At 37.5% G+C, this 23,572-nt stretch overlaps 2 protein-coding genes across 2 annotated transcripts; both read right to left on the reverse strand.

The window, feature by feature from the left end:
• Positions 1 to 249: 249 nt before the first annotated feature.
• On the reverse strand, positions 250 to 6,643 carry LOC119993296 (uncharacterized protein At1g51745-like). Its single transcript, XM_038840354.1, has 4 exons — positions 6,043 to 6,643; positions 3,450 to 4,036; positions 2,640 to 2,933; positions 250 to 2,054 (listed from the first exon to the last, which is right to left on the reverse strand). Exons 1-4 carry the CDS (start codon positions 6,222 to 6,224, stop codon positions 802 to 804), a joined length of 2,316 nt encoding a protein of 771 aa, XP_038696282.1. The 5' UTR covers positions 6,225 to 6,643; the 3' UTR covers positions 250 to 801.
• A 499-nt stretch (positions 6,644 to 7,142) lies between these two features.
• LOC119993378 (protein EXPORTIN 1A-like) lies at positions 7,143 to 22,439 on the reverse strand. The gene is made up of 32 exons (XM_038840506.1): positions 22,121 to 22,439; positions 21,305 to 21,421; positions 20,940 to 21,032; positions 20,758 to 20,829; positions 20,287 to 20,394; positions 20,126 to 20,208; positions 19,652 to 19,790; positions 19,474 to 19,542; positions 19,301 to 19,378; positions 19,076 to 19,138; positions 18,938 to 18,982; positions 18,095 to 18,202; positions 17,907 to 18,005; positions 16,943 to 17,152; positions 16,445 to 16,504; positions 15,957 to 16,067; positions 14,035 to 14,132; positions 13,680 to 13,788; positions 12,590 to 12,655; positions 12,342 to 12,440; positions 12,176 to 12,256; positions 11,992 to 12,081; positions 10,966 to 11,051; positions 10,777 to 10,857; positions 10,510 to 10,692; positions 9,665 to 9,731; positions 8,882 to 8,992; positions 8,558 to 8,665; positions 8,345 to 8,482; positions 8,122 to 8,259; positions 7,941 to 8,045; positions 7,143 to 7,756 (listed from the first exon to the last, which is right to left on the reverse strand). The coding sequence occupies exons 1-32, from the start codon at positions 22,217 to 22,219 to the stop codon at positions 7,634 to 7,636; spliced, it is 3,237 nt and encodes a 1,078-aa protein (XP_038696434.1). The 5' UTR covers positions 22,220 to 22,439; the 3' UTR covers positions 7,143 to 7,633.
• Positions 22,440 to 23,572: the final 1,133 nt, after the last annotated feature.

The raw sequence follows: 23,572 nt of genomic DNA on the forward strand, positions 1-23,572 counted from the left end.
TACTTATCACCGATAGTCACTTATGGTTCCAAACTCCACTGTGGCCACAGAACACGAGCGTTAAGCTTATTGTGGGACTTAACCCAACAACTTACGGCACGAGCTAATGGCAGCCATGCACCACCTGTGTCTGCATTCCCGAAGGCACCCAACCAACAAAAACCTTTGTCAAGCCTATGAACATAGAGTAAATACTCATTTTGGTCACCGAAAAAAGTGGCATTTGCAAAGCCAATATACACACGAAAATAATGAAATGGACCTAGTAGTTCAGAATTTGCATATCATCCCAAATAATCATCAATGTTCTTCCAAGAGTATTTTATATGCTCAAAAGCAACAGACCAACTCTTGCCTACCCAACTGAATTACAAGTTTTCAAAGATCGTCCAAGAAGAAGCCTAGCACCGGTATTCCCCTACCTTGAGTCCCACTATATACTTTACATTAGTATTTAATGAAAAAAGAAGGCTTGAAATACATGAAAACATAGCCGAAAATATATATGTATACACACATCAAGCTACTTCAATCCCAAACTACTCTACTTCCACAATTTCTTTTCTTTCCTGCCTAACTACAGCTTCTTGCAATTGTTTCACTTTTCCGCAACCTCGACACATTCAGAGTATAGTCTCTTACCTGGCGCAAGATTATTCCAAAAAGAAAGCCGTCTTACCCTGGCCATGCTGTCAATGTGTGCACAGGCTCCAGCAGATAATGCCATTGTCAGAAAAAGTAAAGGGGCACCAATTGTTGAATTAACAGGATTAGTATTCCCATATAATAATTACAGGTATCCTATGATGGTTGCCTCTCTGCATCATTATTTGAAAAAACCACCTTACTAGCTGCTTTCGATGGTGGCCTATTGATCTTTTCAAGTAACCGACTAAATGCTAACTTGACAGGAATGCAAACCACTGTTGGGGGACCAGATGATTCTGGCTTAAGCAGCCGATGTAGTGGCTTAACGAGATGTTGCTCAGTAGCAATTGACGACAGAGTTCTTGTCTTCCGACTAGAAGATAAGGTAACTTTCTTCATTGGCTTTCTTGCTCTCTTCCTATCTGCTGGAGGCTGGGAAATCTGAGGAAGTGTCCTCACAAACAGGCTGGTGTTTTTATTAAAACTCCCAGATTTGGATTTCTTGAATTGTGGTCTGCTTTCACCATCGTCAGCATCTCCACAATCCAGTGACGATGATAGAGCTCGTGGGACCCGAAAGCTGGTCCTCCTAGCAGTTTTCCATGCTTGTGGAAGTACTGTATTTCCATCAGGCTCAGTCGTTCCATTTTCAAAATGAGCAGTCGTAGAAAGAAGATTTTCCGCAGAGCCATTTTCTAGAACCTCAATTTGGATGGGGTGACCTATTATTGCCTTTCCATTTAACTTGCTCATAAGAGAGACAATAGGGACATGTTCTTTTTGATAGCTTGCTTGCACCTTCAAATCTACATCAAATAAGGTGGATCTCGTCCTTCCACCTAAATGATGACTACCAATAAATGTTGCATCAAAACGCTCCCTGCTATCCTCCCATTGACCTTGCCAAGGCGAAAGATTCTCCCAAGTCTGGTCATCCCAATCAACCATAGTACGACCCATACTATTTCGTCCCGTGGGGACAGACATTGATGCATAAGAAGAACCTCTATTATACGAGCCTACCATTTGGGTCCCAAAATCCCTCTCATCAAAATCAGCCTCATCAATACCATCATCAAAATAATTGTTTCCTTGGAATCTCAAACTCTGCCCAGACATTCGTTGCCTGAACTTGGTCCGGTTCATTCCATAAATGGATCCATTGAACCCTTTTCCACCAGCAATATCCAAAGACTTCTTTGTAAAATTGCGAATGTTCCTCTTCCCCTTCAATTGCCATTTGGACACTGCTTCATTAGCAAGAAAAACATCATCAGGATATAGCTGAGACATGTCGCCTGAAAGTTCTGACTCATCTGGCTCCTCACTACTTGTGCCTCCATGCTCTCCTGGTGCTTCCGGTAGTCCCAGAGGGTGCAATTCTGATACTGTAGGTGCAGCAGAATCTGCACAGCCATTAAATAACAGGAAATAAGTAAGAAAATTTGGAAATGCAGGGCACGAGCTGAGAAAGGGCTGTCGGACACGTAGATGAATCTTCGTCCATAGCAGCATATAAAAATATTTGCAAACAAAAGCAACAAAAACCCAGAGATTACTAAAGAAAGAATATGACAAGGATAAAAGTTCAATCCCTTGGTTATGATAAAGGTTAAGAACGAAAAGACTTCACTCCTTTCATTATGCATATAGGTATAGAAAATGAGTATTGTAGAGAATACTCGGCTCTATAATAGGCACACAAACTTATAACTTGTTTCATCATCCACTTGCTTGGGCAGTTGGGTTGAGTGGATTGAAGCATAACAATCTAAAATGAGAAAAACAAAGTCACTATACTTATTTCTGGTATGCAGAAATTAATAAACCCATCCCAGATCTAACTTCTTTACGTCCAAGGATGAAAACCCATTCCGTTATCACTATAAAAATTATACACCTAAAGCATGATAGATACTCAGCCAGGAGGAAAACAACAAATGTCTCATGTATATATAAAGGATTGAAAAAAGATAAGGTGAAATTCTAACCTGAATGAACAGTCGTCTCATTGATATCCGGTTCAGTCTCGGAAGAATCAGTCTCAGATTCAGACGTATCAGATTCTGTAGAATCAGATTCAACAGCTTCCAATAATTTCGAACCGATCTCCTCTGCCGGGGAATCAGGATGAGGACGGCCATCATCATCTCCGAGTTGGGAAGCTGACATCTCAATGTGGCCAGAAGGAACTTCCTTAGAGTCCAAATAATCACTAGATGAGTCTGGTAAGTAAGGACCCTTGCTTCTTTTTGCCCGAAAGCCGGCTTGTGTTTGATCGGTTCCTGGAATATAAAACAGAATTGTGTCAGGTTGCAGTAAAGGTGGCAATAAACGAGGGACATCTAATTTTTTACCACTCTGCAAAAGTAGACCAAGAAGATGCTTCCTATTATATTTGTTAAGATTAGTTACTTTACCATTCAACCCAATAAGTTAACTTGTTGGGTTGGGACATTTCACATCATCTATACATATTCTAACACTCCCCCTCATGTGTGGGATGGCAATCTGACGGCCCAACACAAGGGCTACTCTAACACAAGGCCCTCATTTGGGGCAACAACAAACAGACACAAAGGTTATACTTGGGACAACGACAAATGGGGGTTTAAATTGCGGAAGCTAAGGATTGAACCCATGATCTCATGCTCCGATACTATGTTAAGATTAGCTACTTTGCCATTCAACCAAATAAATTAACCTGTTAGGTTGAGGCATTTCACAACATTTATACATATTCTAGCAATATTTCTCAACCATGCATATGGCGTGTTCCTTTTCATCTAAAGAAATTTTACCATTTGCAGTATCTGTTCTGCCCATGTTAGAAGCCCCAGGAGGAGATTGAGAGTGATCATCTGGACGCTTCTGAGAGGCGTCTGAAGAAACAGAAGGTGAAAGTTTACACTTTAAAGAGGCAGTCCTAAGCCCGAAGTCCTGCGAACCTCGCATTCGAGGTGTGACTTCAGTATGATCATCTTCCCATGATGGTAGATTTCCATCTTTTGCTTTTTGAGGAAAGGAAGGGTTGCTGATAATCTCATCCTTGACAGCTGTATCCACTCTTTTTGAAATTTGAGTAGATTTAGAACTCCCAGGTTTTCCACTACTATTTCTCAAACGTTCTGAAGATGTGGCTGACTCCTTGACTGAACCAGATGGTTTACTTCTTGTGTTATCAGAAGCTAAATCTAATTTTCCTTGTTTTCTCAATTGTTGGTTCTCAAGTTCAAGTGCATGAAGTATTGCATCTTCACGCCGTGCATATTTCTCTCTTTTCTTGATTGGCATGCACTGGGAGGATTCAGCCCTTTCAATACAATCATCAAATTCACCACATCGAAATGCCTTCACACGCTTAGATTTCTCTAGATTGTACCAATCCCTGTGAAGACGCGCCACAAAAGACATCTTTCAAATGACGTAGAGAAAATTAGCCACTCTATAAGTATAATTGATAAATGAACAGGAATACATTGTAGGGCAGAACTTGAAGAGTTGCAATAGCCGTACAAGGGATGATTATATCAGGAAAAACTGATTTCATAAAGAAATGGACCACTTGGCTTCTTTTCCTATACTCCAGCTTTGAGTAGTAGACAGATGTAACAATATAATTCAGAATGATATAAGCCTATATTGTGACTGATACCAAATGGAAGGCAACAAAAGAAAAGCAGAAATCCAACTTCTCTCCAAGAAAAAAGTCACCAGTTAAAAAGTGAGGAGCAAATCCCAAAGCAACAAGAAAGTCAACCAAGTTTTATACGACCCCCGACAAATAGAACAAAATTGCTTACATGACTTTAAAGCCATTGGTCAACGACTCAACATACAAAATGGCTGGATAATGGGCAGCTATCACCGTCATTGTATCTTGTAGATGTGAAGATGATGACAGCTACATGGTAAAGGCTATAACCTTCTTTTCTAACAGCTCTTCATCAAACATTCCATCAGTATTATATAAGTAAGGACTCATAGGCAGCTGCAAGTATAAAATTCACCATACAGGTCCTGAATGTTTGGAGGAAACTGTTGCATAAGTCTCAGGTCCTTGGAAATGGCATCATCATGCTAGCATATCTAAAATTTAACAGTAATCCTAAATTCTGGCAGCTCGTCACTCTTCAGACACATTTCACAAAGTGTAGGTCATAATTTCCTAAGACCGTGTTAAACCATTATATTACAAAAGCAAGAAGCATATTTTTATAAAAGAGTGCAATTCCACGGCTCCAAATGTAAAAAAAACTTCTCTGATCTGACCCAGAATAGCATAGGACCAGTTCCACCAATGTCATAATTCTCAATCAAAACGAAATATGATTTTTTTATAAGTAATCAACATAGAACATCTTTTTTGATAAATAAATGTTTTCTAAGAGTGTTTTTATTTGCTATGGACTTCCAAATCCAAAAACGAACACACTTCTTAGTTTTAACCAATGAGTCATAAGTAACCATTCCTATTTGCAGCTAACAGTAAGCTCGAAGGTGAAAATCCTATATGCTTATATGGTTCTTTGCAGATGTTTAAACATTTGCTGCATGTCAAAAGGGGGCTGAAAGAAGCTACAATTAGCCAGTCAAGCTAGTTTCAAGTTTCAACAAACCTTTGCACATCTGTAACTAAATATATTGAGTTCTGAAACAAAAAGATATAAGTAAACAAGTACATATATGAGAGGAGGTGGCCATCATCAGGGACTGGTGATAAAATGACAAACTACCACATTAAGCAGCACCACAAAGAGCCACTAGTATCGGAACCAGCTAATCATCCTTGCAAATTTACATGAAATCCACCGGAAGAAGGACCTATCATCATGACTTTGTACAGCAACGCAAATGCATTGCACATGGAAAGAAAGCAAATTAAGAAACCACAAAACCAATAAAGAGAGACACAGCATACCAAAGAAAAGGTTCAGTATTCATCATGTCACTTTCTATCTTGAAAAAGAACAAAATTTAACCAGCTTGCTATTCTATACAACTGCAAGTAATGATCATCTTTTTTCTTTCAAGAGCCAGAATAGTAGTTAATGCTAGAAGGATGAGATCATATGAGTTGTTTCCCCAACCACAAGGTGCCTAATGTACACAATTCAAAAATTCCCCCGAAGAACAAGGCATGAAAGTCTTTGTGCAAATTAAACCAACAACATGGACTAAACCTCACTCTAAAAAAATCCTTAGCAACAAATCTTAAAGGGAAACATCAATCAAGATATTTAGATGTCTAAAGAAACATACAGACTAACAATGCTTCTAAAACGTATCCTTCCAAAAAACAAGAACAAAAAGAAGAAGAAGAAAAGAACGAAGCTTTGAACAAACTCAAACAAATTGACAGAAGGCATAAATTTGAAACTAAAACAGACTTACACGCTAGCATCTTCCCTTCCAAGAAGCTTGACCGGAGTCCCTGATCGTGGCGAGGTGAGATGGCAAGTTTCCAGCTCGTCGGCACTCATTATCTTCCCCGGCCACCACGACCCGTTCCTTCTCCTCACCCAAACGATCGACCCCACGCCACAATCCGCCGCACCCGATCCAGAACTATCCATCTCCCTGATCCCAGTCTCTCCCTCCGACTCTCTATCTATCTTTCTAACAAGTCTCCGTTAAAAAAAAAAAACCAAAAATATAGACCAAAACGGAAGTTTCTCTGTCACTTCGTATGTGTGTGGCTCAACCCCCGGAGAAGAATAGGTAGAAGCGAAGGATCCGAAAGCAGGCGTAATTGGAGAATCCGCTAGGACATAATTGGGTTTGAGGCGGGTTTTCCATTCAAAATTCAGGGAATGCTCATGATATTCTCATCTTTTCTAGGGTTTGGTAATTACTTTGTTTATGAGTCTCGAAAACTCAGTCGGTGGTGGTGGTCGGACTGGTAGTTGCAGTAATAGTTATTTTGGTTTTGAAAAACACAGGAACCAGAGCCCAGGAGTACAGAACCAGTAGTGGTGATGGTGGTATGAAACAGGTCTAGAGTGGTGGTGTGGCTCACTGATTTACACGCGGAGGAGACTCGCACGAGTCACACAACGCGTGGTGCACGTGCCTTGGGCCTCTCTACGGGCCACTACTCTGGGTTGAACTAATACGGCCCATTTATCCTTCGGGTTCAGAGAGAAGGCTTAGCAAGTGATAAGGTTTCCAACAGTTGACATTTCAGTTGATAATTGTGCATGTATATCCAGTGAAATATGTAAAGCCTACAAATTCACTTGAATCTTGTGCGTCCAACTCAACAATTCAATAAAATTTCACCAATGAAGAGTAGGGTTAGTATTCCTGTGTACATCGCAAGGAAGGAGAAAGCTGAAGCAGAAGAACTGGAGAGAGGGAAGAAGATCAATCCACGAGTAACTTTTAGATAACATTCATGTGTGATATTTCATAGAGGTCTCGACTCGGGTTCGAGTCTCTCCCATCCCCTTCTCTGTAAAAAAATAAAAATAAAAAACAGAGATGGTGCAAGCTACCAAAAAGAGGACTTTCAATTATCATACTCACTGTCACCCTTCATCAAAAAAAAGTTTTTTAAAAAAAAGACCAATGTTAAATCATTCCTCACCCTCTGCAAATAATACCACTAAACATGGTCTAATATCACTGATACCTACATTGAATGAATATCCAACTCTTCAAAACGAGTCATTTAACCAGTTTGCATGGCATCCACCATCATGAAAACGGAGAGGCTGGATCCAGAAACCTGTACAGATGACTCGGTTGTATCCTACATCAGCACCTAAATCATACTCTACACCCAGTAATAAGGCACGTTCACTAGCAACCAACCGCCCCATGAAGGTGCCTCGCGCCCGAAGAAAATTGATTTTTATAGACAGTGGGGGAACATAGTGCTGCATCCTTTCGCACAAACTGATTCTGGCAACTTAACATGCCCCCCAGCAACTCTCAGGATTGAAGCTCACAAAGCTAGCTACCATGGCAACTCTAGCCTTCTCTATGAGTCCAACATCTCGTCTTGTATCTCGTTGGGTGCAATAAGCCCAGGAATAGAGAGCATCCGTTGTCGCTCTCTCTCCCTTTGAGCAGCAGCCTCTTCCGCATAAAGATCTTTGTTGTCCTGCAAACATGGTCACTTCAATGTCAGAAGAAGCTAAACTTGAAAATCAGATACAATTAAACGTGATACAATTAAAGAGAATATTTTAACCATCATTTTCTAAACTATCAAGGTTCACGTGTGCATAAATCTAAAGCAAAAATGAAGCCCGTATTCCATTCATCTCGCCACTTCATTATGTTACCTGGGCCGAAAATTCTTTTGATTGCACAAGGAAGTCTCTTATGTGATTCTTAAATGTCACCATGTCATTTCTAGATTCGAACAGTCCATTCACAAAATGAGCAACCTGAACAGTCAGGTCAAGTTAGTGAGTGAAATAATAGTAGTAGAGAAATTGCAATGGTTGTAAATAATTCTCATACCTCGGCAGAAGTCATGTTAGGAAATGATGTACCCAAAAGTTTAATGGTATACTCGCGAACAAACATTGCATTATGTGGGTATGCAAGAGGGGCCGTTGCAGGATCCCATAAAGGTTCTGTCAATGCACCACTCTCCACCTAAAAATTTGTCAACTCCCGGTCATAAAGATTACTCAGCTAGCAAGGAAAACAATACAAAGTATATACCAAAAAAGTATATTACCAAGCAAAACAATTGCTGCAGCACTGCGATATGCAACTTGAACCCAGGTTTATGAAATGAGTCTGTCAAGACGGCAAATATTTCTTGCTCAATTGTCAGGAAATACGTCCGGTAGAATTGATTGCAGAATGTAGAAGCCTGTTAAATTATGCCAATGGAAGGTAAGCTTCCAGCAAAGTAGGTTATTGATAGATTACAAGAAAGTCATCATACCTCAAAGTTTTTCAGCATCTCCAATAAAAGGTTAAGTCCAGTTTCGGCAATATTCCTTTCCGTGTGCCGAAATGCCCATATGATTGAATCCATCACAAGCTTTAGTTGCTGATGAAGAACCAAAGGTTAGTCAAAAATAATCATAAACCCAAAAAACACAATGTAACTTCATAAAGAAGAATGAAAACAATCACAAATGTACTTAATGGAACTTACAAAAACTATGCAATATTCAAGCATAAAAGCTGTTGTTCATCACATCATGGACACAACACAAATACGTAACAATGGAGCTTGGTAAAAGGAATAAAAGTAAACACTAACCTGACTTGAAAGCTGAATCAACGCAGCAAAACAATGTGTGGCTATGGCACGAAGCAATGAAAAGAACTTAAGGCGATGCTCTGGGTAATCTTCAAAATTCTTGGTGATCATCTGCAGCACATTCAACCACTAATTAGCCAAGACAACTTTACAAAAAAAGTTCAATATTCAACAACAATCTTGCTGGTTGGGGGTAATACCCAACGACGATGTAAGGATATCATCAATAAACATACATCCTGAACCCCTTCTCCAGGCAAGACATAAGAACCGGTTCGAGGTCTAGAACAAGATAATAACCCATGCGACAAGTATATCTAGAGATAAAACATAGAAAAGCTCGTGCGCGGACACATAAGTGTCCCATGTTAACGTAAAAGTAAGCCCTAGTAAAATGCTAATGATGGCCTAACATTAAGTTGAAGGTTCAACTTGATTGATTGAGAAAACAAGAAAGTTAAAATACACTTCCAACAAGATTTTTCAGCAGTAGAGCAAATTAAACATATGGGTTGAGAATACAATAGAAACACAATAGTCAAAAGCTACAGGTTTCAATTCGCTTTGATTTTCAGTTCAATTTGGGTTGATTTTCAGAGCTTTAAACTGACATAAAAATTGCTATCCCAGTATAATCCAATCTTGTACATAAAATGAACCTTTTCTCCTTCTCGTCTAATGCAAACACTCTACAATCACAAAATTCATAGAGCAGAATGCCAGAATCTACTGTTATCCGAATACAAAAATGTGAAAGAGCACCCTGACAGACTAAATACAGACCTCCAATGTGCACTGGAAGATGGCTTCAAATATGCGAGGCACATCATCCGTCATTGTACCTTTGTACCTCCACAAAACAAAAAATAGGACAGCACTCATTAGAACGTCTTAAAAAAACCAATATAAATTAAAAGTCTAAGGTACTTAGAAGCTCAAACAATGTGCAACAAACAGCACCCAGCAACAGAACCAAAGCTAACAATAGTTATTTGGGCCCTCTCAATTCAAATACAAACATGCTATAAGCATAATCATCATATCATGCGAGCCGCTATATCCTAGTTCAAAACAACTTAAACGAATATAAAAAGTTCCCAATACAATGGCGATTTCCACGTATGACCACAGTTGCCTTTTATCTTCCTAAAACTTGAAGCATGATGTAGGGCATTATTTTTTCAAATACAAGCATTAGATCCTTAACAAGCACTTCATACTTGAGTACATACAGAAAACATTATTTCCTTTCCAGTGTTCCGCATATCACAAGACAAAGCTGCACACACCAAATCAAAACTTTCTCCTTTCACTTCCTAGTCCAAACATCAATAACAAGAACACCGGTCCCATGAGATCATGCTCAAGGTGATTCAAACATACAACAAGACATGGAAGCTATAACTGTAAAGCAAATCAACAAAGCTATCAGTAATAAATGACAAAGATATAACAGGTGAATCATTTTCTTAAGAACAACAATAATAATGCCTAACAAACACGTGTTCAAAATGTAAGCACAACAATAATTTGTAGCAAGACCGATTATGGTGATTCCGGCAGAAACTCTTCATATACATTAATAACCAAATACATGAAAGAAATGCAATGCAGAGATGATGCAGTACTTGTTGATGATTGTGGCAAAGAGGGACATCACTTCCGATTCTCTTGCATCAGGCACATTCCTAGCATAGTCCCCAAGAACGTGATCCAGCATTGGTGGCACAAATTGTTTTCCAATATCAGGTTGATCTTCAGCCTTGTCCAAAAATGTCTCTATGAGCTTGAGTGTTTCCCTCTTGACAGAACTGTCATAGAAGGGGATTTAAGAACCAAAAATATGATGGCCTCAACAGCAAGTAGTTAAGAACATTTCAAATTATTAATCTCACCGTAGAAGTTTCACAAAGGACGATCTTGATGCAAACTGCCCCCCACCTGCAATGTTGCTTGATACAAGTTCACTATACATCCTGTAGCAACAATGAAAATAGTGAATTAATAATAAACCAATTGAATTTTATAGGCAACCTTATAAATGTATTTCCAAACTTGCACTTAAAATATTTAAGACAGCGTACCTGTAGACATTCAGCATGTCCAAAAATATCAAAGACATTTGGGGTAAAAAGTATGTTCCAAGAGAAGTGGCAACACTTGTATTTGTCTACAAGAGTAAACACGACTTAAATGAATCAAACTAGGTCCACAAACCATATATCAGAATCAATAAATTGAATAAGCAGTCCACAAACCATATATCAGAATCAATAAATTGAATAAGCAGTCCACACCAATAGTCCAGATGGAAGTGCAAAAGAACTTTAAGAAAAAGACATAAAAATGTAATTGGCAGCTCATCATCATCGTTTACTGAATGGAAAAAGAAAGTTAGAAACTGTTAATCATCCCCTACACCCCCCCCCCAATTTATCCCAACCCTTAATCACCAAGATCGTCCATGCATCTGGTTCAATAGGTGCAGACTGATTTGCTTACTGGCTGTGTCCAGAAGCAGAAGGTAGGAAGAGCAAACCTTCAATTAAAAGACTTCCAAACTGCAGAAAATCATACCATTATTGAATAACTACAGTCGGATTTGTAAGAATCCTATAGACATTCAACCATTTCGGGGTTTAAACAAATAAGAAAATTGAGAATTTCAGATACATTATGGAAAGACGAGAGCGGACGCATAGGAAACAAAATAAGGTATACTTGGTAGGATCAATATATCGATTAAAGTACTCCATACCACTAGGTCCACCCAAACAAGGATAAACCCTAATGTACACAAACGGATCGTCCATAAAACAAAGTGGCATGTTAATATGTTATTGATTTAAACCACGTCAAATTTTTTTGAAAGCAAGACCCCAAAAAAGTAGTTCGGTCGCCCAATATTTTTATCATACAAAATTGGACGGAAAAATAATTTCTAATCATCAACTTACTCTACGACGGAGGAGTTCAAAAAATTTCAGCTGTATTTTACAATGCCTAATGTTTGACAACCAGTCCTTCAAAAAGTAAACAAGCTGGGAAAAACTTGATTTAAGTCCCTAATCTATATCTGAAGGTTTCTTATGTTGAGTGGAAAGAAAAACCTGCAATATATTAAGCACAGTCCTGATAACATCTGGATCTTTCAAAAAATCAACACTCTGACGTGCCTGACCAATAATTTCAACCCATTTCTGCAAAGAAAAAAAAAGGTGATACCACCAGCACCACTAGCGTGTTAATGACCATTCCGCATATAATGCATGAGAGAGAGATCTGATATAGAACCTTGTTTGGAAGGTCCATCAGCCTCTGCAAATATTCATCTCTCTTCAGTGCATCAGATTCCGCTTGAATCATATGCCCAACCTGGAAGAAAGAAAAATATGTGATTACAGCATTGAAACAGCTATGTTGCAGTTATAAACTTAGTAATAGAGCTTTATGGACGTACAGATTCATAGAACGTATGAATCTGGTGAGGCTCAAGATCAGCAACGGTTGTTGGAAGGCTTGATAAAAGTTCAGATATGAATGGTTCACTTTCTCCAACCTGGAAAAAGGAAAGAGAATATATTGGAGAGAAAAATAAGTGATTAATAAACAAAAGGAATTTAAAAATTAACTTTCTTGAAGCAATAAGCCAAATCATACAGAACTACAAGCAGATTTAACAAGAAATTGATTCTCAAATAGATTTACCTGCAGAATAACAAATTTGCGCTTGCATTTCTGAACAATTTTCAAAAATGTATCACAGGCCATGTCCTGAAAAGGATATGATATGCAAGGTGAGAAAAAGTACCGTCGGCTGTGCAAATGTAGAGTATAACTCCCATATCTCGGGGGGAAAGATATTAAAACAGATACCCATGGTGTATACAAAATGAGTCCTCATATGTACAACCACTATAAAAATAATTATTAATAAATCAGCGTGGTTATGCGATGAAAAACATGGATTCACGCTATATATAACTTTTTACTTAGCTACTGTTAATGCATTTTAAAACTCAAGTTTGAAAAAATCAAGGGGAACAGGTATTCAAAACCTGCCGTAAGGCAGGGTGGTAAAGAACTTGACCACTTTAACTAATGGTGTTCCTCGCTATTAGTAATATCATCATCATCCTAGCTTTATCCCAAAAGTTTATGGTCACCTACATGAGTGTGAAAATCAACGGAAATCCACCACGTGTGTTTGTTTGCACCATTCATTCCTATCTAGGATCATACTTGCTTCAATTCCTATTGAATTAATATAATTTCTAACTACTTCAAGCCATGTCTTTTAGGTCATACTCTTCATTTCCTACTCTCTCCTATATACATCTCTCGATTCTCCACACCGCCACACTACTATCTATACGTTATACATGCACATACCATCTTAAACGGTTTTCTTGCAACTTATCTTCAATTGGCGCTCCTATCTTAGATCTATAATCTCATTTCTTATACTATCTTCTTTCATATGGCCACACATCCAACAAGACATTTGCATTTTCGCTACACACATTTTTTTTATATGTTCTTTTAATAGCACAACACTCATAATCATATATCATAGCGGGTCATATAGATAACCTACAGAATTTTCCCCGGATACACTCGTTCACTTCATCCGCCCATTTTTAATCATATTAACTACATCTTCAATAATGTCTTCGTTATCTTGAAAAATTGAGCCAAGATTTTAAAAACCTTACAAAGCACGGATAACACACTAGTTGGAATTAATGTAAGATCAGTATAACAGCTGGAAAAAAGAAGAAAAAAGGTGGACAAAAACCTGAACACCAGGGTGTGTTTCATGCATGAACTCAAATAATTTATGGACAACCGTTTTCAAGAACTTCCAGTGCGCTCTTAGAAACCTTGGGTACTGTCCAACCACATACCTGACAACAGAAAACATTATGAAATAAATAGTCAGAGCAATCTTCAATGAGAAAAGGGCAAAATGTTAATTTACAGCTCCTCCAACCAACCAGCGACAATATCAAATTTTACTCTAGAAGAAAGCTTATTTAATCGGGAAAAATTAATTTTGTATCACCAGTAAAGTAAAAGGTATGCCGGATTGGCCAACAGTAGTGGAAAAATTTTACAAAAAGATAATAGTACTAAAAATCACATATTCTTACATGATGTTACTAGCAACAACAGCTTTATTATCTTTTCCTTTAATGATCTCACACAAATTTAGTAAATCACGAATGACCATCACCAGAAACCTGTTTTCCTGCCATAAAACCAATACAAGGAAAACTGTCAAGGGATGCATCATTAAGAGATGTGATAGCACACAATGGTGAGAAAACAATGAAATTTTCCTTCCACTGGAATTAGAAGTGAAACATGTACCCTTCTTTACACTAAAAGCGCTTCTCCATCACCAACACAACACATAAAGCATAAGCATCTATACAGTACGAATCAAGGTAAAAATGAAACATTTGATGTCAAACTCTTAGATTCAAGCTTCTTTAATCTAGGACCAAAATAAACACAAGTCTAGCATTTCAATGCGCAGGAAGCATGAGAAGGATGGTCTCTTTCTAAATAATGAGGAGGGGACAGAAAAGGGAAGACAAGATGCACACAGAGAGAATGGAGGAGAATCTCCTTTCAGTTTTCAAGACTTACCGCTTAATAGTTCCGTAATCAAAAACACCTGTGACCTTTCCCTGTGATACCCTTCATTCAGACTAAAGAAGGTGGTACTTTTTGCTTCAGAAAAGTGGACCACAAACAAATTCCAGTAAATGAACATAGCAAGATCACGATGAGCCTAGAGCAAACTCATGATTCACTAGGACCATTTAAAATGTAACTACGTGGAATAACATGATAAACATAATAAGTACTAATGAAGAAAAATGGGAAAGATTCTTAACCACAAAGCCAAACAATTATAGCAAGGCAGTAAGACAGTGACACAGTGTATTCTTTTCCGCAACTTGGGAGATGCAAAATCTCAGACTTTGCGATCAGGATAGGAACCCCTAAAAGTTATACTTATTTAGCAATGAGCAGGCTAAAATAGTCAATTTGTTGCACAACTAAGTCAATTGGGCTTATTTTGACCCAAGTAAACACGAGTCATTAGATGGTTCAAGTCCCTTTAAATTCTGAATGGTGATCTGTCGAGTGAGTTACATGTTGCGCAAAACAGCAGAAGCAGGGCTTTTATTATTGGGGTCCATAGCAAACCATCTTGCAACCCAATAATAAGAAAAATGACGCAGCCCACTTAATACCTGGCCCGTTATGCTTGTAGCCCCACCCCATCATCCGTACAGATATTTTGACAAAAAAACCCAAATCCACACTTTTGGTGCATATTCCAAGCCCTAGTAACTTCCCTTATATAAATGATTCCTCTCCTTGCTCTTCACACTCCAAAGAAATCAAACAAACAACTCTCTCAGCAGATCGTAATCTTGTTTGTTGCTTCTGCGTTTATCATCGTCATATTTTGCTTCATTCCTGCAATTGCCTTCACTAAGAAGCGTAGCATTCCGTCTATCGTTTTTGCAGCATCTTCATTCGCATTCTTTGGCATGTTGGCTGATTCTATTTTAGATATCTGAAGTTACTGAAAGATCGCCATGAGTTATCCCTCTCCTGTATCCCAAACATATCCGGAAAAAACAGGGGGGAAAAAATCAGATACGGGTTTCCCGTATCCGATATTTATCGGGACGTACTGGGCAAGTATCCATATCCAATACTTGCTGGATATGGATACGCCAGCTTGATTGGAGTATCCATGCTTCCTAGAGAGAAACATTACACACACATATATATATACACAACCTTTATAACAGAGGCACATGCACACTGTCCATGTCAGCAAGAGTGCACACACACACACATACATTAGCTTCATATACAAATATTAGAAATAAGCCAGCTGGGATAAAATCTCGACTCTAAGACTCAATTAAGATTTAAGACCGAACGGGGACAATCTTAGGCATCAAAAGAGCCATTTTATATTATTCTAGGAAACAGAGAAGCAACTTGGGAGCAAAGCATAACCAAACTAGAAAGAATTGCATACCTGTTCCTCCATCATGGACCCGGATATAGATCCTATTGCCCAGCACAAAGTGTTTAAGGTGTTCCATGTCCAATCCTCACCACTAAGTTGTTTACTTAGTTTCTTCAGCATCTGTGAAATAGCAAGAACAAAAGCACTATAAATTAAGTTGAAGGAAAGACAAAGTAGTCAACAGTCAAAGAGTATTATAAAGAGCAGATTCTCTTATCCTTCTATTTCCTACTAAAACATAATATTTATTTCTGTATGCGCTCCTGGTCCTCCCAGTTATCGGCATGCAAAAGACGGCATATGCATATCAAGCTCTCAAAAAGTAACACTTACAAACACCCATCAATCACAACTGTAAAAATGAGTCCTCATTCAGAAAGCATGACCCACACAGATACTAATCAAAAACTCTCCTGAATAAGGCATTGCATTGAACTGTTGATACAATGCAGAGGGGAAAAAAGTCATAGAAATTGGAATCCAAGATATATTCAGACCTGCTTTTCAGTGTCCTCATGGTCAAGGTGTGACAAGTAGATCAGCGTTTCCCTCATGATCTGGAAAAAAAAATTAATTAAACATAATTCCTCAGTGCACGAATCACCTTAAAACCAAGCTGCTAAATTTCAAACGTCAAATTTCAAGAAGAAAATAGTTGCACGTTAAGCAACAAATGCTAAAATATAAACCCACAAAGTTACCCAAAATCATATTAAATATAATAAAATTTTCAAAAAAAAAAGGATTATTTAAGGTTTCAACTCAAGAAAATTCTGATTAGATAAGAAAACAAAGCTATATATGTCAACAGCTAGGTGTGCTGAACTACCATAAGACATAAACATTCCCTATAACTCCATTGACAGTCAAATATATCTTCTAGGAATAGATAATCGAAATAATAAAATATACATTGATTTCAAGGAACCTGATACATGTGACGAAGGGACAGTTCCATAGACTACATTGAAAAAAGAGGTAGAAACAGGTATCACCTTATATTGAACAAGAACATCATTGTCCTTCATTGTTTCCCGAACAATATTCCCATTTTCATCTTCAACAATTAAAACCTCTTCAGGTTTAGCCATTCGAGCAATCATAAGCATCCTCAATTTGGACATTGGACCTGCATAAAGTTGCTGACGCTGCAAAAGTTGCGAACCTAGGCCTAGGCCATCAACCATACCATGAACCAAAGGCACCTGCCAGATAAATACATGTAAAGGTGAGACAAATGCCCTTCATGAACAGCATATAATATTACAAAAATGATATAATCCAAGCAGTTCACAACTTGCAGACAGTAATGAGTACACATTCTTCTTCAAATGTCACATATGCATTCATACATGTAAAAAGATAAAACAAAACCAGATTAACGGAACCATAAAAACATGAGAAAGTTGCTGCCAGTATCGTAAAAAAAAAGGAACCTAATAAGAATAATAAAAAGTTTAATGAAAGTTTCTGTACTGCTTATTTCCTTTGAAGATGATTATACACTAGTCTCCCAATTCCCTTTATTGACAATTCTACTTCGGTGGAAGCTCACATGCTCTGGACTCCAAGGGCACAATCAACACAGCATGTGGAATTCCGAAATAGCCCCCTCACATATGAATAACGCATTACTTTATCATCTCAAGAAGTAGAATGTATGAAAATAGGTATTCTTCTTCTAAGCAGCCAATGGATACTGCACTAAAGTTCAAACTTCCAGTGACCTCATTTCAAAGATCACGATACTGCAGCCATTTGTTTTCTTAATCGTTAGATACACCAAAAGATGAGCATATGCACCACATCTCTCCAACATCTTTGACTTAGGAAACACTATTACTTCACAAAGAACAGCAAGCATCAGAACAAAATGCTTTATAATACGTAGCTAGTTAGCTACTACTCATTCTTCAACTCAACTCAACAAAAACAAGGTAAAGATAAAATAAGCCATACCTGCAGTCCCATCATATTTGCAGCAACAGCGGGATTATCTAGATTGTGGTGTGCCTCAAAAAGTTCCAAAACCAAGGAGTTCCAGTAGTCCAAGCAAACCTGTCCAATGAAACAAGCAGATAAGGCACATGCATAATAAGAAATCTAAAACCATAAAAAGGAGAAAAGGCATTAGAAAAACAATTCACCTTGAAGACTTCAGTGTCATCAACATATGAGATGTTAATTAAATACTCAAGACCTATTAGCAATGCAGAGATGTTCTCTTGAGAGGATTCCAGCACTCGGATATGGGCCTGTGAAAAATGAGGTTATCAGAAACCAAAATACCAAAATGGTCAAAGTAGAATAAAAATCTTCAATGGTATAGGCATGCACGAAGCAAGTCCTGCACATCCCACAAGAGCACCAACATCATCTACCAAATTAAGAATTGTGAAATTTCATACCGACAGAAGCAAAACTTTCTAACCAAGTTTTCTTCATGACATAAGACGCAAGAATCGTTAAAATGCAACAATCCAATCAAGTAAGATGCAAATTGATTCATTGATTCTAGTGAAGCTCTAAAGAACTTAAGAACATATCAGAAGCATCAATAAAGGAGCTTCCAACCAAATAATTCAACTTCCCATTAGAGACAATCCCCCCACCACCTTTGTTTGTGATCCAAAGAGACAATAAACTCTGAAACTAACAGCATACCAAAAAGCTAAGGTTCAACTTGATTACAGGACACCAACCACCCCTTGAACTTCCCGCGCCAAAAAGCACCTAAAATAATATACTGATTTGAACTGTGAAGAAAATGAACTCCAACTTCTAAAAGCAACTCATTAGTACTTTCGACAAATAAATGTATCTACTATTGTTCTGTTTCAAACGAACTAAAACATTTATGGAAGGGAAAAAATCAACCCAAGCACGCAAATGATATGCCACGAGAAAAGAAACCTCAAATTATTAACACCCCTTTCAATTTCCACTACCCCTTAATAGCATTTTGAGGATACAACACAAAAGAAAATTACCTTATAGAATGAAGTGAAAAACAGCGCCAGGTTCTGAATAAATGCCTGAAGAATCAATAAAGAGACCGCCTTAGATATAGACAAAAAAAGGCATTGCTTTGAATGTTGTTGAAACTCTATTAAAAAGGAAACATCCACCTGTTCTTCACTATTTCCACGAGCATAAGCCTCGGGAATGTTTGTAGTTGGAGTGAGAATGGTCTACAAAAAGAAAGATATATAAGTAGATACAAATTGAAGGAGTTACAAAATTTTTTACAGAAAAAACAAACATTATAAAACTTAGCAAATTCCAAGGTAATCAAGAAATTCTCCAAAATAAAGGCTTGAATTCTCTTTTTGAAATCTAGTGTCTAAGCACACCTGTAACTGAACCATGAAATAATTGTACATCTTGATATATTGCATGTTATAATAGTCCCCGAAACTGAGGGCAGCAACCTGTAAGCAACAGAACAGGTAACAATGAGCAAAATAATAATAATATCCCGGAGACGAGGACGACAAATTATCTTTCACATGGAACACATACATACCTCTGTTAGACACTGGAGAGTGAGATTCCGATATGAAGGCATAGGGAAAAATTTTAGGAGTGTTTCCAGCTACGGGTACAGGACAACATGAGATTTATACCGGCAAAAAAACATTTAGATCAAATCAAAAATTACTTGTTCTTCATGTAACTGAGCAACAATGCAAGAAAATATGTACCAGTGGAGATTCGAATATATAGCCCAAGGGAATCCACGAAAGAAAAGCATGCAAAGTCGATAGTGTTGCCCGAATAAGATCAGCTCTCTGAGATACTGATAGCACATATAAGCACAACTCATGAATGAGTTGAAACTCACTGTAGACGTACAATTAGAATTCTTGGTGAGAGGCAGAGCAAATTAAATCAATTACAGTGTCAACATATGTTACAAATATATAAGATGGGGTTTCCAAAATATGCCTGGCAAGGATACAATTCTTTGAGAAAATTCAGCTCAGAGAGTTCCAACCATAACGCTAAAATTACGAACTTAGCAGTTCACCAACAGCTACAACTACCATTAAATCTCCTATATGCAATCCCTCAATGTAACAGAAGATACCAAAACACAAAGACTAGGGAAAACCCTAATGATTACTGAAGGTATCAAAAGAATCCTGATCCATGCTAAGGAAAAAGATCCAACTTACCTGTTCAATGACTGTTTGAGCTCTTTGATCTTCAGTTGAGTCATCTCGCCCCGTGAGAAATCAAAAACTTCTTCGCTTAGAAGCTGAAAGATCCAAGTATATGTTACCCAGCACATGCCAAAATCATGTTTATCCCAAAGGAAAAAGAGCAGCAGACTTACCTTCAATATGGCCATGCAATTCTCACAGATTGTTTCACTAGTTTTCGCTGCTGTCACAAGATCAGGAATAAAACTCTGCCATCTAGCTGGCCAATCATGCTTCAAAATCTGTATACAATGATTGCATAAACCAGATTAAATCATGCATATTACTAGAGAAGCAGATATACAATTTAAGAGCGCATTGCAGAAGAAAATTTGGGTTACAAATTTAGATGCTTGGAGGAAAAGTTAAATAACCGAATCCTCTACTAAAACTAGTTAACTATATAATAAAAAAGACCTCTGGTGAAAATCTTGCAGCCATCCACTGTAAGTTTGAATCGTACAGTTATAAAAGAAAGAAGCAGTCAATTTAGTCATCAATTAACAAATCTTGCAGCCATAACATAATGCATAGCACAGCCAATTACAAACTAACAAAAAAATAACAGCAAAAACTAAAACTTCATAGAGGTGACCAACTAATACCTGAACCAAAATAATGTTTAGCTTGCTCACATACAGCCTTTCCGAACGATAAGAGGTCTCATTGCTTGAAAGCTTTACAAGAAATGGGAAGCAAAGAATAAAACACATCAATAATAGCGGCTAAACAATGTCCTGAAAAAGGATAAAAACAGAGATTAAAGACTAAATTTATACGGTTATACCTGTACAATAAGTTCAGAAATGTAATTTTTCATTCCATCACGTTGTTCAACAGGCAATGCATTCCATCTGTACTTAATAACACCTTCTAGCACCTGAGTGAACAACAGGGGAAAAAAAGACTTGGAAAATAAGACACCGTAAAATAATATATACCTTCAGAAGCTTGAAAGTTCCTAAACTCTGTCTAACCCAGGACAATGAAAAAAAAGTTGCAAATACAACTTCTTAAATAGGAAAGGGATAGATACACACTCATAATAGATAACAGCTTACAGATAGCTAATTCAATTGTACTATGTACTCAACATATGGGGTACACTGACCTGCAACTTACAATTGCTAACAAATGAGCAATACGACTAACCTGTAGGGCAAAGAACTTCGTGTTCAGGCTCTTTGAATTTTGAAGAATGTGCACAACTTGGAGCCACATATCTGGATTGTTTTGCAGTTCTCGTAAGATCTGGTCCGCAGCAGCCCTCTGTACCCAACATACAGGGTAAAAAATTTAGCCACTTGGTAAAAGTAAACAACGTAAAATATTAAAAACAGTACTGTAATTCATTTAGGTGTCCATCATGTCCAATGTCTTGAAATCAAAAGCCAATGACTAGCATGGTACGCATTCAAACAGTTGGATTAAGCATCAGTTCTTCATAAACAAAAATAAAAAACATCAAAACACAAGGGAAAATCAGAATAGAATGTTTTAAAGAGCAATAGCCATTAAAGGAACCCACCAAGTAAATGAAAAGGTTTAAGCAATAGCCATTAAGAGTAAAGACAACCAACCCCAACAATCACCAAACATAAAAGGTTTAAGCCAATGCTAAGATAAGCTCGGATAAGAAGACGAATCTCAATTCCTCTAGTTTGTAACAATTTCTCAGAACCCATATAGCACTATACTATGTATGCGGAAAGGGGGAGAAAGAAAAAAAAAGGTAACAAACTCCATTTCTCCTGTGTATTTCCTCTCCAGATATCAATATAGGAACCAGAGAGTAAACAATCAAACCGAAATCACCACCTAAAACGCCGTAATAACAAAACTCCAAAGCAGTAATAAACCCTAATAAGGCACCTAGTGAAATTTCGCCTCCCTTTGTCGGGAAATTCTACAGCACTACAATGGAGAATACATAGATTAAAAAAAAGAGAGAGAGAAGTAAAGTGTCACCTCATCCTTAGATCCGGTACCGTAGAAGGCCGCAACAGTGGCATCGAGCAAGCCAACGTCAATCGGCTGGCTCAAATCCAGCAGCTTCTTAGCCTCCATAGCAACAGACGCACGCACACTCACAACCACCGGCACTCTCTGACACTCTAAACCCTAACAACCAACTGTACGGACAGACAGAATTCCTAAAAGCGGAAGAGACAGGGGAAGAGAAACAGATGGAGAGAGAGTTCTAGACGGCGAGAGGCAAACAAGGAAGGACGCAAAAGACAGCGTAATTTTGAAGCAGAGGGGGGAGTGAGCCACTTTTTGAAATATTTATCTTTTTTAGGTTTCTCATTTTAACCTTTTTTTGGGGAGAGAGGGAGCGTTGCCTATACTGGGTAAGAGTCGCAAAACTCTATTATTTGTTTGGAATGATCGAATTTGTCTGATTCATAATAAATTAAATTTGAAAATAGGTTATATGTTCAAAATTTGAGTTTAAATATAAAATTTTTGTTTGATTTAAAATTGAATCCGAATCCAGTTATAATGGTTTACTTGTCTAGGCACTAATCCGTATTAGAATATTGTTCGATATACTTGTATGAAGTTAAGTCAATCAAGATTTGGTCAATAGAGCACGTCTAAAATCCGATTTAGATTAAAGTCCGAACATATAAAAATATTTTGTAAACCCGTGATATGCTCACAACTGAATTTTTGCCACCCCTCCAAATATTAATTTATATTTTAATTTTTTTTTAGAGAGATTTCGATTTTCGGGCCACCTAATTGTAGGGGAATGTGGGACAGGGGAGTCCACGGGATGGCATCATGGGAGTGTTTTTGCCAACTTTTGGCCAAGTAACGTATCATATTGGGTCCCTCAACCATAATTTTTATTTTTTTAAAATTCTTTTTAGTTTTTATTAGAACATAATGTTCTCAAAATATGACAAGAAATATATGAAATTTGAAGTTATAATATTTCATAAATAGATAACGATTTGTGACACTAGTTATAGTTATTTTATGATGCAAGGCAAGGTGTGGCATGGCAAGAATTGAACGCGTATCCTTTCGAATGGAGTGATCACATACATGTCAATTGACCGACTAAGTAATAACATATGCGCCAACAAAATTAGTAGTTGTTATGTTTTTATAATTCAGTTATTCTTACTTTATTATTCAAACGGGAGGCATAATTGTTCTTATTTTATATAATTAGAAATTTCATTACGTACAAAAATTACAAGCTTACCTACTTTTTAAGTTTTTATCTTAAAAAATTTATAAATATATAACAATTTATCACGCTAGTTATATCCTTTCGAACAAAGTGATCACATAGATGTCAGTTAACCGAATAAGTGATGGTATATGCATTAACAAAATTAATGGTTAATGGTCATTAGTTGTTACCCCATCCTAATTCATTATTTATTCAAATACATATATATTAGG

The sequence above is a fragment of the Tripterygium wilfordii genome, chromosome 23 (genome assembly GCF_013401445.1).
Source record: "Tripterygium wilfordii isolate XIE 37 chromosome 23, ASM1340144v1, whole genome shotgun sequence".
NCBI classification, from domain to species: domain Eukaryota; kingdom Viridiplantae; phylum Streptophyta; class Magnoliopsida; order Celastrales; family Celastraceae; genus Tripterygium; species Tripterygium wilfordii.